The sequence below is a fragment of the Anoplophora glabripennis genome, unplaced genomic scaffold (assembly GCF_000390285.2).
Source record: "Anoplophora glabripennis isolate ALB-LARVAE unplaced genomic scaffold, Agla_2.0 scaffold81, whole genome shotgun sequence".
Taxonomy (NCBI): domain Eukaryota; kingdom Metazoa; phylum Arthropoda; class Insecta; order Coleoptera; family Cerambycidae; genus Anoplophora; species Anoplophora glabripennis.
This window is the reverse complement of record NW_019416522.1, coordinates 991,289-1,003,265: the sequence shown is the minus strand read 5'-3', so window position 1 is coordinate 1,003,265 and position 11,977 is coordinate 991,289. Positions and strand designations below refer to the sequence as shown.

Below are 11,977 nucleotides of genomic sequence, written 5' to 3'. Positions count from 1 at the left end.
CTTGGTCACTTCGTGGTCGAATACATTAAAAAAAATTCAGCGCATAAAGGAAGTCTACTTTACAACAAGACCAAGATTATTCCAAAATATTAAATAGAACAGCCAAAATACCGTTCAAAGAAAAAAAAATTATCTCGGCTCCTATTGGTCGGATCGAGACGGTTCTTTTTTCTTAATTAATGTTTTTTTAAGCACTATTTGATGCAATTGATTTGAAATCTGCATATTAAAAAATTGCCGAGATAAGGACCCTAGTTACCATTTTTTTGGTTTTTTATTAATCTCTTTTATTTTGCAACTTAAAAATCTGAAATTTGCACCTTTTCTACAAAATTTCAATATCTCCACTTGGGCACAAAATATATGCGCTCGTGTTTTCGACTTCATAATTTAGCAATAGGCCGCCATTTTAAAATTCGGGGTCCAAATTGTGGGTACCCCAATGGTTATCTTTTCCTGTAGTTTCATCCAATTTTAATCAAATTTGTTCTTTTTATTTCTGAAAATTTTGCATATTTTTTTTTCACTGCTAATTTTGCAAGCTTTCGCAAAAGCCTATCTTTGTAGCAAATTTCCTCTGGAAGAAAATCGATAAGAATACTTCATGTCCATTAGACGCTTATTTTAGGAGATATAAGCAAAAACTGAAAAAAGAACAATAATTTTTTTTTCTTTTGTTATAAACAATATGACGCTCGAACTCTACAAATACACAAATTTAGGCTTTTATTCTGTGTATTATTTACTTAATTTTAACCCCATAGAATTCGAGTTAGACCTGATTTTTGAAAAAGCCATGTATTTGGTCTAATTCGCCCGGATTAAAACGCCAGCCGTCGACTTTGCGATATGTACGCCTTCACTTAGATTGACATTTTTCATTAGACGGATCAGGTCCATAAAAATTTTTTTACGTTTAGGTATTTTTTCGCTGATTCAAAAAAAGAAAAGGGTTCAAATTTTATTAACAAAATAAAAGGGATATGTACAACAAAATATATAAATTTATAACACAGATGCAGCAGTTAATAATCTCTGCATCTCGTTCACATGGTTGGTAGATAAGTTACTTAGAGGAGGCCTAGCGGCCCCTACGTTAATTGGGGTCACCAGATTCATGGCAGCTTTCATCGTAGGCACCCAAGCACCTAAAAAAAAAGGAATAAGTGGAAAACTTAAGATTTGTTAAGTTAAATACGGTTTACCATTTTTCGTTATGATAGAACAAGCATCAGTTAATTTGTTCTGAATTTCTCGAGCTTCATCAACTTTATTCGCCTTTATGGCCTCCAAAATTTGTATGGAATATTGCGGTAGGACATTTAAAGTCGTTGCGATGGCAGAATCAAAGCCCATGGCAAATGCACCTGCCAGAAGCTAAGAAAAGAGTATATACATAGTTACAAAAAAAATGTATATATTTCAGGGTGTATACTAAATTTTTTCACAGTATTTTTGATATTTTCAAGTGTTCAGGTATATTTAAATATTTTTCTAGTTTGGTTATAACATTTTCCATTTTTCAATCAATACCATTTCTAATTTTTTTTATGCAGTGGTTACCTTAAAATTTTCATCAACATTTTTATTAATAACACAGCCCCATAAAAAAAGGATCGGATCTGGTATTCAGACCCATGTATTTCCATGTATTTTTTCCGCTGAATTCGAATCTGCCTTCAGATTTGGCCCAACGGGTCTGAGTTTTCGGGAAAATTCAAAAAACAGGTCAAAATTCACAAAAAACGTCATTGGATTGACGAAAGTTATAAAAAATCAAATAATTTTACCAGCTCACTAGATGTATGATTTTTCACTCGTTTAATTCCAATTTATCATCATAGAGTCAGACTAGCTGGTCCAATTTCATTCAAAAACAGAAAATAGATGAAAAACGCCATTTTCATGGCATAACTCTTGTTGATCGTCGATCATAAATGACGTTTTTTGTGAATTTTGACCTGTTTTTTTAATTTTCCCGAAAACTCAGACCTGTTGGGCCAAATCTGAAGGCAGATTCGGATTCAACGGAAAAAATACATGGATCTGAATACTAGATGTGATCCTTGTTTTTGTGGGGCTATGTAATTTTAGAAAAAACTAGAAATGGGAATACTATAGCATAAATTAGTTGTTAATGATAATAAATCAACAAATATACAACACAGATGGTGGTATAGATAGAAATACAAAGTACGGCAAGATAACTTCCTTATTTGAAATGAGCGCTCTGAAGCTGATGGGAGTCCCAGGTGGCTGTTTGTAGTCTAGTTCAAGAGGGGCATTCTAATGTTTTGTTAACTTATGTATGAGTCGTCATGCTTGGAGTAAAGAACAGCGTGCGTTTGCCTTAGAGGCGTTCGGTGGTTTTAACCCAGCGCACCTTCCGAAATCACTTCAATATTGCGCCATTGTCCTGTCTCGGACCGGAAATCAATTCTTTTGTGTGTCACAATGTTCAGGGAAACTGGTTCTGTGCAGAAAAGAACAACTGAAGACGCACGTCCCATCAGAACACTTCAGAGCATTGAAGCACAAAGGCTTGCAGTTTGCTTTGCTCTTAGAATTTCCGATCGTTCCGTCAGGCGAATTATGCATTATGAACTTCTTTTCCATCCGTACAAATTGGCCATTGTGCAGGAACTTTCCGAAGGCGACTTCTTGAAGTTGCGCTTGTGTTTTTTACTGATGAGGCTCATTTTACTTTGACTGGATATGTCAGTAAGCAAAATATGCGCTACTGGGCTGCCAAGAACCCCCGAGGAACTCCATCAGATGCCTTTGCATTCACAATGTGTCACCGTTTGGTGCGCAAACAGCAGAATTCGGTTCAACCAGTATATCGACAATGGAGGTCGTCACTTATCCGATATGATTTTTAAAACGATGTAAACCACAACTTTAAATATTTTTACTACCTAATCTCGGTCATTTTACCGAATAAATGATTATTTTCTACCAATCACAAAGACATTGGTACACTTTATTTTCTCTTTGGTGCTTGAGCTTTTAATAAAAAAAAAATTGAAAATATATCTATACTACTTTTTGTTTTATTGCATTATGAAATAAGGAAGGTAATCTTGTCACATCTTGTAGTAGCAAATTTACTTTTGAGCAATGACACCTAGCGGCAGTCTTATAAATAAAGACCGATTACAATTGCAATTTGAAAAAATTCTGTGAAAATTTGAGATATTTTCTGATATTTCCAGATCTATGAAATTCCCTGATATTTCCATATCCAAGAAATTCCCTGACAATTCCAGGTTTTCCAAATTGGTATACACCCTGTTATTTGCTTAGCAAATACATCTTATGGCAAATTAGTTGAGAATTACCGTATCAGCTCCTAGAAATACAGCATATTTCCCATTATTAGCTCTTAAAGCTGCAACTCCACCATCTAAATCGTTCGAGGTGTATTTAATTCCATGGAATGTTGGTATTTTTCCAACAGATTCATTTAAAAATTGTGCCATATTAACTAAAACATTTTTTATATATAAAAATTTAAACAGCTAAGTATTTTGAAGTGAAAGTAATATTTAAATATTTTTATCAGAAAGTTCAAGAGTTTAGACAAGCAAAATATCCTGTTTTTACTGCCTACACACGCAGGGGTCATTAGAACTATTTAGATTACGTATTATCTACTATCACACATTATCTTAAAATGTGTTTGAGCCAGAGACTGATTTTAAAGATAAATAATTAATTTAAAAAAAAATTCGGTTTCGGGAACCTTTTATCCGTCTTATCAAGAAATTTTTTTATCATCTGAAATTATAACAATCATTGATACTTTTAAAGCTAACATTACTTAAGCTAAAAATAAACAATTTTTCTAAGAGTCTGTTTTGCGTTTCAAAGCTAGAGTTGTAGCTATTCTCCTTAAAATTTAGCGAATCACTTACTATTGACGCCTGACCATCCTGGTATGTGGTAGTACAACAATGGAGTCCGGGGCGCAGCTTCTCCCACAATTTTCAAATAATCTATAAGTTGTGCAGGTGTCGATGGCTTAAAATATAATTCGGGCAAACAAAGCAGAGAGTCGACTCCAACTTGTTCAGCATGTTTCGCAAGTTCTAATGCATCAGGTAGGGGACAGCCACCTACTTGCACCATTAAATGCTGTTTTGTAATCTTGACGGCTTTTACCCATTCTTCAACGACAGATTTTCTCTCTGCTACAGTCATTGACATACCCTCTCCACTGGTCCCATGAACTGCATAGAAAATTTAATTTTTTTAAAAGAATTCAGTGAAAGGTAAATCTTTCATATCTTATGCTTTAGCTAATATACAGGGTGTCCGCAAATTTCACCGACAACGTTTGACTGCATATTCATGACGATAAATACGATCTACGAAAAAAAGTTAAATGAAAACTTTTTGGTTTTTGAGTTACAGGCCTTCAAAGTTGTCAAAAATAAAACTAATTTAATTAATAACTTCATAACCCTTTTACCAATGGAGTTAAAATTTGGCACATTTATTTGAACTATTATGACGTATTATTTCTTAAAGCTTTAATCAAATCGATATACTGGGTGATAGTTTTCTCTGGTTACCAATCCCTTTTAACTGTGAAAACTTTTACAGTGGTCGTACGGATCTGCAAATAATGCTATTTTTCTCAAGAATGGCTTTCTGTAGGCGATTTTCTCAGGAGACAATTTTTTTTTAAAAAGGAACGACCTTTTCAATGTTGCTGCCCGTTTTAAAAAATATGACCAGTGTAAAAGTTTTGACTACTAAAAAGGAGAGGTAACCGGAGAAAGTATCACCTAGTATATCGATCGAAATAATACGCCATAATAGTCCAAATAAACTGCAAAATTTTAACGCGATTGGTAAAAGGGTTATGAGGTTATTAATTAAATTACTTTTATTTTCGACAACTTTGACGGTTTGTAACTTGAAAACAAAAAATTTTATATTTAATTTTTTTTTCAAAGATCGTATTTATTTGTTGTTGTGAATATGAAGTCAAACGTTGTCGGTGAAATTTGCAGACACTTTATATTAAATTATCAGTTATTTTTTCCTAAGATAAGTCTGTATATCATAAGAGGACAATTTTTTGCAAATATTACCCTACATTGGCTCAAGTAATTACCAGTGTTCCATGCATAATTTAGACTTATTTATCATTTAGTTTATAAAACATGCACTGCTTTGATATTTTAGTTGAAGTAATTATCTGATTTAATCAAATTTGATTGACTGTTTAAAAAATTTGTTACCAATTTTTTTTCTAAAAATATATTCTAATTTACGTATTTCCAGAAACCTCTTATCGAATTTGAAAAAACTATCTTTATCTTACACATTTAGTTCTCTTACTTTAGTGGAACTGTTCATTTAAAAACTAACAAAGTAAATAAGTTTTTTTTTTACTTTTTCTTGTATATTAAGCTATCAAATTTCAATTTCAAAAGTAATGATACAGTTGAAAAATACATAGAAGAATCTGATGTTGGTGAATTGAAATTTTAAATAATTATTTGTTATTAATGTTATATTATTTGGTTTTTAAGTAAACTATTACACTATAGTAAAAGAACAAAATATTTGAATACTCATATTTCGAACAGTTTTAAAATTATTTCATTAAAATGCACAAATTAAAACATATTTTAAAGTCCATCATTAAAAAAAAATAATAAGAATAATCACTTTTGGCATAATTAATTATCTTGTAGAATATGAGAATATTTCAATTTTAATTAAGTGAAAAGTGAAACACAGGGTAGATAAACTACTGATTTACATTATACTAATTCTCCAAAATGAAACAGTTTTTCTTTTCTTCGTGGGAACATGATACTAGCTGTAAATAATTTTATCAGTGGCCTTGAACTGAGATGTATGAATTTACGCAATTCTAAAGAGAACACTTGAATAATTTGATTATAATTCGAGATAAATGAACTTACCTAACACGCCTTTGAGTCCATTACTTGCCAAATATTTGGCATATTCTGGAATAATTTTCACGTTGACACTCCTTCCAAAAATAAATAAAAGTAGCAATACAATATATTGTACGAGTAAATAATAACAAGTAGAATTTAGCAAAACTTAAAAACTATTTTACAATGTACAGCTGCAAAAGATGCAAGACAAATATTCAGTAATGAAATATTATTATTACATTATTCATCAGTTGACTTCATTGATGATATTTCATATTTCTAATTGTTATCCTATCTGTATCGTAACGTAATATTTGAACAGATATTTATGTATGTACTTCAAGAAAATTATTTGTTACATAAACATCTGTTGCTTCATTAAATCGGTTTGCTGTAATTTCATAGAGTAATCAACTACCCCATTCTTTTAATATCTGTAATAGATAAAAATGATAAAAATTTAATCAAAATATGAGATACTTCACGTAAAAAAATAATCTGCAATTAGTAGTGGTTCATGAAAATTAAAGTAGTTATATTTTTTTGATAATGAATCATGGGACTCATACTGTAACAGTTTTTTTAATTGATACTAACATTTCATTTTAAAATGTCATAATTCTGATAATTTAAGGAAAAAAAATTTCGTAAAAAATTACAAAAAATCTGTTGCTAACCAATTTCATTAATTTTTTTTTTCACAAATTTTTTTGTCACAAATATTCTCTACTAGGGGCTTGAAATCGGAAATCGAAAAATTGAATCGAAAATCTTTTTTTATTAAACTATTTAAACAGAAACTTGCAAAATTGTTGTCTAGATAAAGGCATACTATCGTGCATACTGCCCATTTGTCACTCTTATCAGCACTACTCTAATTTGTTATTGAACAGCTCAATTGTATAGTTACAGTTAAGTGTACTACAAGTTTCATCTGTTTTTGGATAACAACATCGAAAAACTTCTCTAGAAAGCCATTTTTGAGATTTCAATCTGACTTGAGCAACCAGTGATTGGAAAAACATTTGTTTTCACGAACCCACTATACCATAACCCTATAACCCCATAACTTCTTAAGTTGTTTCCAATTATTTTGATTGTACAAACTAACAATCACTGATTTTACAATAAAGAATGTACAATTAGGTACAGGAGCTTGCATGCCTCAGGTTAAGGTAATATGAAGTTACAACAGGAATATGGACGCAATTTCTGAGTTTCTTGGTTATACATCCTCCCACATCCTGGTTATGGGGTTATGCAGTTATGGAGTTAGGGAAGCCTACAAACCTAATCATATAGTTTTGGACCTCTTTGTTGTATCAGATCTATGTTTCCACAGTGTTTCTTGGTTCTAATTATAGTGCAACGAAATCATGAATTTGATGTTTTTCCAATCTCTGACTACTCAAGTCAGTTTGAGCTCTCAAACACGGCATTCTAGTGGAGCTGCTTGATGTTATAGGATGCAAACAGTATGAGATCGGCTCATTTGATCCAACGCCCAGCCCACTTTTTTTTGACATTGTGTAATTTCACTATCCCAAGGTACGTAGTCACCTAGCTTTGCGCAGATAAATCGCAGTCTTTTTTGCTCTACCTCTGAAAAACCTTTTTGAAAAAATATGTATATAGTTTTTGAATATTCTGCATTTAACTGGTTTAAAATGACTAGTGGTTTTGTCTAGGAACTAATGACTTTGTTTAATAATCTCCTTTTAATCATTATGGAAAATGAAAAGAGGGCAAGGGGTCATAATCACGCAGCGAACATCTAATTATAAGCGTACGGTTTTGGTGGGGTTAATACAGAACTACATAATTGTTCATTTTGTTATGAAATTTACTGACAAAATGCAAATTAAATAATAGATATCATTTATGACGTTGGCAAAGTATTATCTAAAATAAAAGAACATATACAGGGTGACTCGAAATTAATGCAACAAAATTTGGTCCTAGATTCTTAAGACAAATTTAAGGCACCCGTATTTTTTCTTTTTACGAAGTAGCCCCCTCTTTCGGAGTTACAGCCCCCTGAAATCTGCTCCTAAGAATAATCTTTTTTATAGCTCAAAATCATGTTGTACGAGAATCACTAAATTTGGTATACAGGGGTTTTATGACATGTGGAATCTGATAGTGCTACGCTTTTTAGCGAGGAACCCACTTATGACACATTTTCGTGGGCCCCCTCGTCTCTGGAACTAAAAAAATTTGGTCGCAAAATTGAATTTCTTAAAAATTATTAGTTAGCTAGAAAGCCATTGAATTTAGAAACTTGTTTGTCCCTTGATATTTTTTTTGTAAAATGCAATGTTTTTGAGGAAAATGGCGAATCACGATAAGCATTCGATTACATTTTGACATTTTTCTCAAAAACATTGCGTTTTACGAAAAAAGTATCAAGGGACAAAAAATTTTCTAAATTCAATGGCTTTCTAGCGGACTAATAATTTTTAAAAAATTTAAATTTGCAGTCAAATTTTTTTGGCTTCAAAGACAAGGGGGCCCATGAAAAATTGTCTTAAGGGGGTTGCCCGCCAAACAACATAGCACCATCAGATTCCACATATCATAAAACCTCTGTGTACCAAATTTAGTGATTCTTATACAATAGAGTTCTGAGATATAAAAAAAAGATTTTTGGTCAAACATCGAGTGGTCTGCTACGATTCCACTTCTTTTAATGTATGATAACTTTTTGACACAGGAAGAACTGATAGAAGTTATCCAAAATGCCTGTTATCAAATTGTTTAAAATATATTTTGGAAAAACGATTCTACATATTGGTTTATTTATAAATTTTAAAATATGGTTTCATTAAAAGAATAATTAAAACACAAATCAAATTAAAATAAGACTATCACTTGACTAAAAAGAAAAATAAAACAGATATAAAGAATGTTGGATTTGTTTTGTTAAAATAAATTTTCTAATTGTTTTTATTAAAAATGGTAGTACCTACGTATAAAAACAAGCTAAAAATAAAACTGAGGCAAAATTTCACCTATATAACCTTCAGTAGAGTATGTTTACATGTGTCAAATATATTTAGCAAATTTAGCCTAATTGTATTTTTAATACTTACAAATCATTATTGAAGACTGTGAAGACAGGGGCACACAGACCTCTGAATGTAAAGTTAACCTAAACAAAATCAAAATAATTATTAAACATTTCTGAAAATCTACAAATTTATGTAACAGAGATTAAAACGTACCATTGTAATGAATCTGTTTAGCAGAATGAGGCTAAATGAAATTCAAGAGTTAAGTATTTATATGTTACTGATAAACACCACTCGACTGACAACACAATTTGGAAATAATGTATATTTAGAAAGATATCATCATAAATTATAGTAGAATTATCTCTACTTACGTTTGGCTTATATTCTTCATCTATAAGTACATCTATGAATTCTATTGGTAGTGGGATCTGAGGGAAAGCAGAACGATTGTAGATTTTTACCTATTTGGGTATGAAAAAATAACCCACCTCATCTTTTGATATTCTTTTGTGCTCTATTTGTAGTCGAATTTTCTTAACATTATTATCTGTTATAGAATTTTTTCTTTTGTTCCCCTAAAAGGCAATAAATACAATTTTTAGGAAAATATCTTTCAAAATATATGTAAGTAAACATTTAATGAGATTAATAGAATATAAAAAGGTGTTGAATGGGATTAAATGATAAGAGCGTAAGTACTATCTGTTCAAAACAATTTTAAAGTCTCAGGACAGCATAATGAAGACGATTTTAATCAAATTATATTTTAAGTAATTTATTTGTTCTGGGTGTCTTTATTATTACTGAATACCTTAGTTCGTATTAAATGAATATAAATTCTCAAACATGCATTGTATGATATGCAAATATAATTTATTATAAACTTAGTTAATTAAACTAACCTTTACTACAGGATGGTTATGAGTACTACAAATTGATTTTATTATTAACTGTTGGCCATCATTTGTAGCAACAGCTTTAATATATGCGGGGCACTCTTTCTTAAATGTTCTGAAGAGAAAATATAAACAAACATATTCAAAAACTTCACTTATTAATAGATTAATGCTGTGTTTAAATCTTACTTCGATTTTCTAACTCCGACCCCTTGCGATCTAAATTTTCTTCCGCCGTAGATACATGCATATTTTATTTCAGAATATACAATTTCTGGATTGTAATTTTTCTGGGCATTTCTCTTAACTGCATTTTCAATCTTCCTTGAGTCTCTCCTGTAAAATTGGACTGAATTTTCCTTACATGTCTTTATTACTGTTTCTTCTAAATCATCAAATGCTGGAAACACTTGACCAATAATGACATCCAGCTTTACTTCATTCATTTTCTAAAAAAAATATATCTAATATTTTTATATAGATATTTCTGTTGATTTTCAAAAGCTCTTTGTTTTTAATGTATTCTTTGCATAAATATGTAATATTTATTACATTCAAATAAACTTGGGGCAATTCAAAGAAATAGTATTTGTATGTAGGATAATTGTTATAATTAATGTGACAGAATTGTTTTCATTTCAAATTCAGAGAACACGAACACAGTTTAATTTAAATGATTATTTAAGTATGTAAATCGGGCATTTACCGACTTCTGGCCTGCAGTTTAAATGATGGTTATCCTGGGAATTACTTTTGGTGTAGAAAAAAACTGAATAAGTAAAATACGTCAACATATTTACATATACTTACCTCTGAATTTCTGTTTTCTATTTCTCTTTCCTGGTTCCAGTCTGTCATTTCTAAGGGATGATTGTGTCTATTATTCATTGCGATTATTTGTAGGGCAGTTCCTGTTTCAGTAATTTTAAGCCTAAAATATGCTGGACACTCTGTCTTATTTCTACAACATATATAAAGTATAAATGAGGTAAATAAAACAATTTTACGTAAAATACAACATACTGTATTAAATTAATAAAATGTCATTTTGCAACTCATTTTTCTTACTTTTTCTCCGATGAAGTGGATAATCCATTATAACTTTTGTGAATACAATTAAATCTTATTTCTGAGTAAACAAGAGGTTTGTTTACCTCATTTAAAAGTCCCGGAGTAATAAATCTAGAATCCTTTTTGAAATATTTTGTATTTGTTTTATTGCTATATTTATTCAGTTTTTTAACTAAGTCATTGTAAGTCCTAAAGCAACTACCGATTTCAAAATATTCCATAAATTAAAATCTTTTTAACTTCATAAAATTAAACATGAACACCAATCAAAAGTTAAAACTTAAAACGTCAAAAGTCAAAACACAAACAAAATATAAATATAACTAAAAAAAAATTATTTTTGTGTTGTCAGTTGTGACTGGTTGTGACTTTTGTGGTTGGCTAACTTTACGTAACTGTTACTACGTGGTTACTGGTTACTGCCATATGGTTACTAATTACTATGGCAGTGTGTTATTGTACTTTTTACACTCACGATGGTGTATTTGCAGTAGATATCAGCAATTGTAATATAATTTTGTGTGTATGATAAAATGCTTGGTTTATAAAAAAGTATTAGTCCTAACTTAGTCTTAGTATTAACCTTAATCTTAGTCCTAATAAGTTAAATGTACATAATGTAATGTATCGGTTTATAAAAATCCCTAGTCGTAAGGAGGTCTTAAGACATGACCTTGAAAGTTCGCATCTTTTAATTTTTCTAGGATTAAGACTAAGATTTGAGAAGTGCGCATGCACAAGTATTGCATTTCGTAGCATAATGACCGCCTGTCTTTGTCTATGGTGGTCGCCAATACGCCATTACCATAGTAATAGGTTATATTTTTCTTTTCACTCACCAACAAAACAAATAAAATAACATTACCACAGAATAATAAACAAGTATTATGCTGTGATATTACTAGCCATGCGCGTAGTCGAATCGCTCATTGGTTAATCTTAATAAAATTAGGACCACACATTGTTTTTATAAACGTGTACCTATTCTTAGGACTAATACTAAGATTAGTGTAAAGGTTAATACTAAGACTAAGACTAAGTTAGGACTAATACTTTTTTATAAACCAACCAT

General features: G+C 30.8%; 1 protein-coding gene across 2 annotated transcripts; it reads right to left on the bottom strand.

The window, feature by feature from the left end:
* Positions 1–947: 947 nt before the first annotated feature.
* Positions 948–10,707, bottom strand: LOC108908875 (N-acetylneuraminate lyase-like). 2 transcript variants are annotated; one of them, XM_018713037.2, is made up of 11 exons: positions 10,645–10,707; positions 10,024–10,283; positions 9,841–9,949; positions 9,427–9,513; positions 9,310–9,366; positions 9,017–9,075; positions 5,946–6,016; positions 3,918–4,232; positions 3,342–3,487; positions 1,206–1,377; positions 948–1,148 (listed from the first exon to the last, which is right to left on the bottom strand). In XM_018713037.2, the coding sequence occupies exons 1-11, from the start codon at positions 10,690–10,692 to the stop codon at positions 1,006–1,008; spliced, it is 1,467 nt and encodes a 488-aa protein (XP_018568553.2). In that variant the 5' UTR covers positions 10,693–10,707; the 3' UTR covers positions 948–1,005. The 2 variants fall into 2 exon arrangements, with proteins under 2 accessions (XP_018568553.2, XP_018568554.1); XM_018713038.1 differs by lacking the exon at positions 10,645–10,707 and having other exon boundaries at positions 9,841–9,983; positions 10,024–10,099.
* Between the last annotated feature and the right edge of the window lie 1,270 nt (positions 10,708–11,977).

Bases quoted from the DNA above. Each gene is read 5' to 3' on its own strand.
- LOC108908875 (XM_018713037.2), bottom strand. From the start codon at position 10,692: ATGACAGACTGGAACCAGGAAAGAGAAATAGAAAACAGAAATTCAGAG. The intron at 4,233-5,945 runs GTAAGTTCATTT...TTTTCTATGCAG, and splicing joins TGGACTCAAAGGCGTGTTAG to TTCATGGGACCAGTGGAGAG. The intron at 1,149-1,205 runs GTAAACCGTATT...CTTTTTTTTTAG, and splicing joins TTCTATCATAACGAAAAATG to GTGCTTGGGTGCCTACGATG.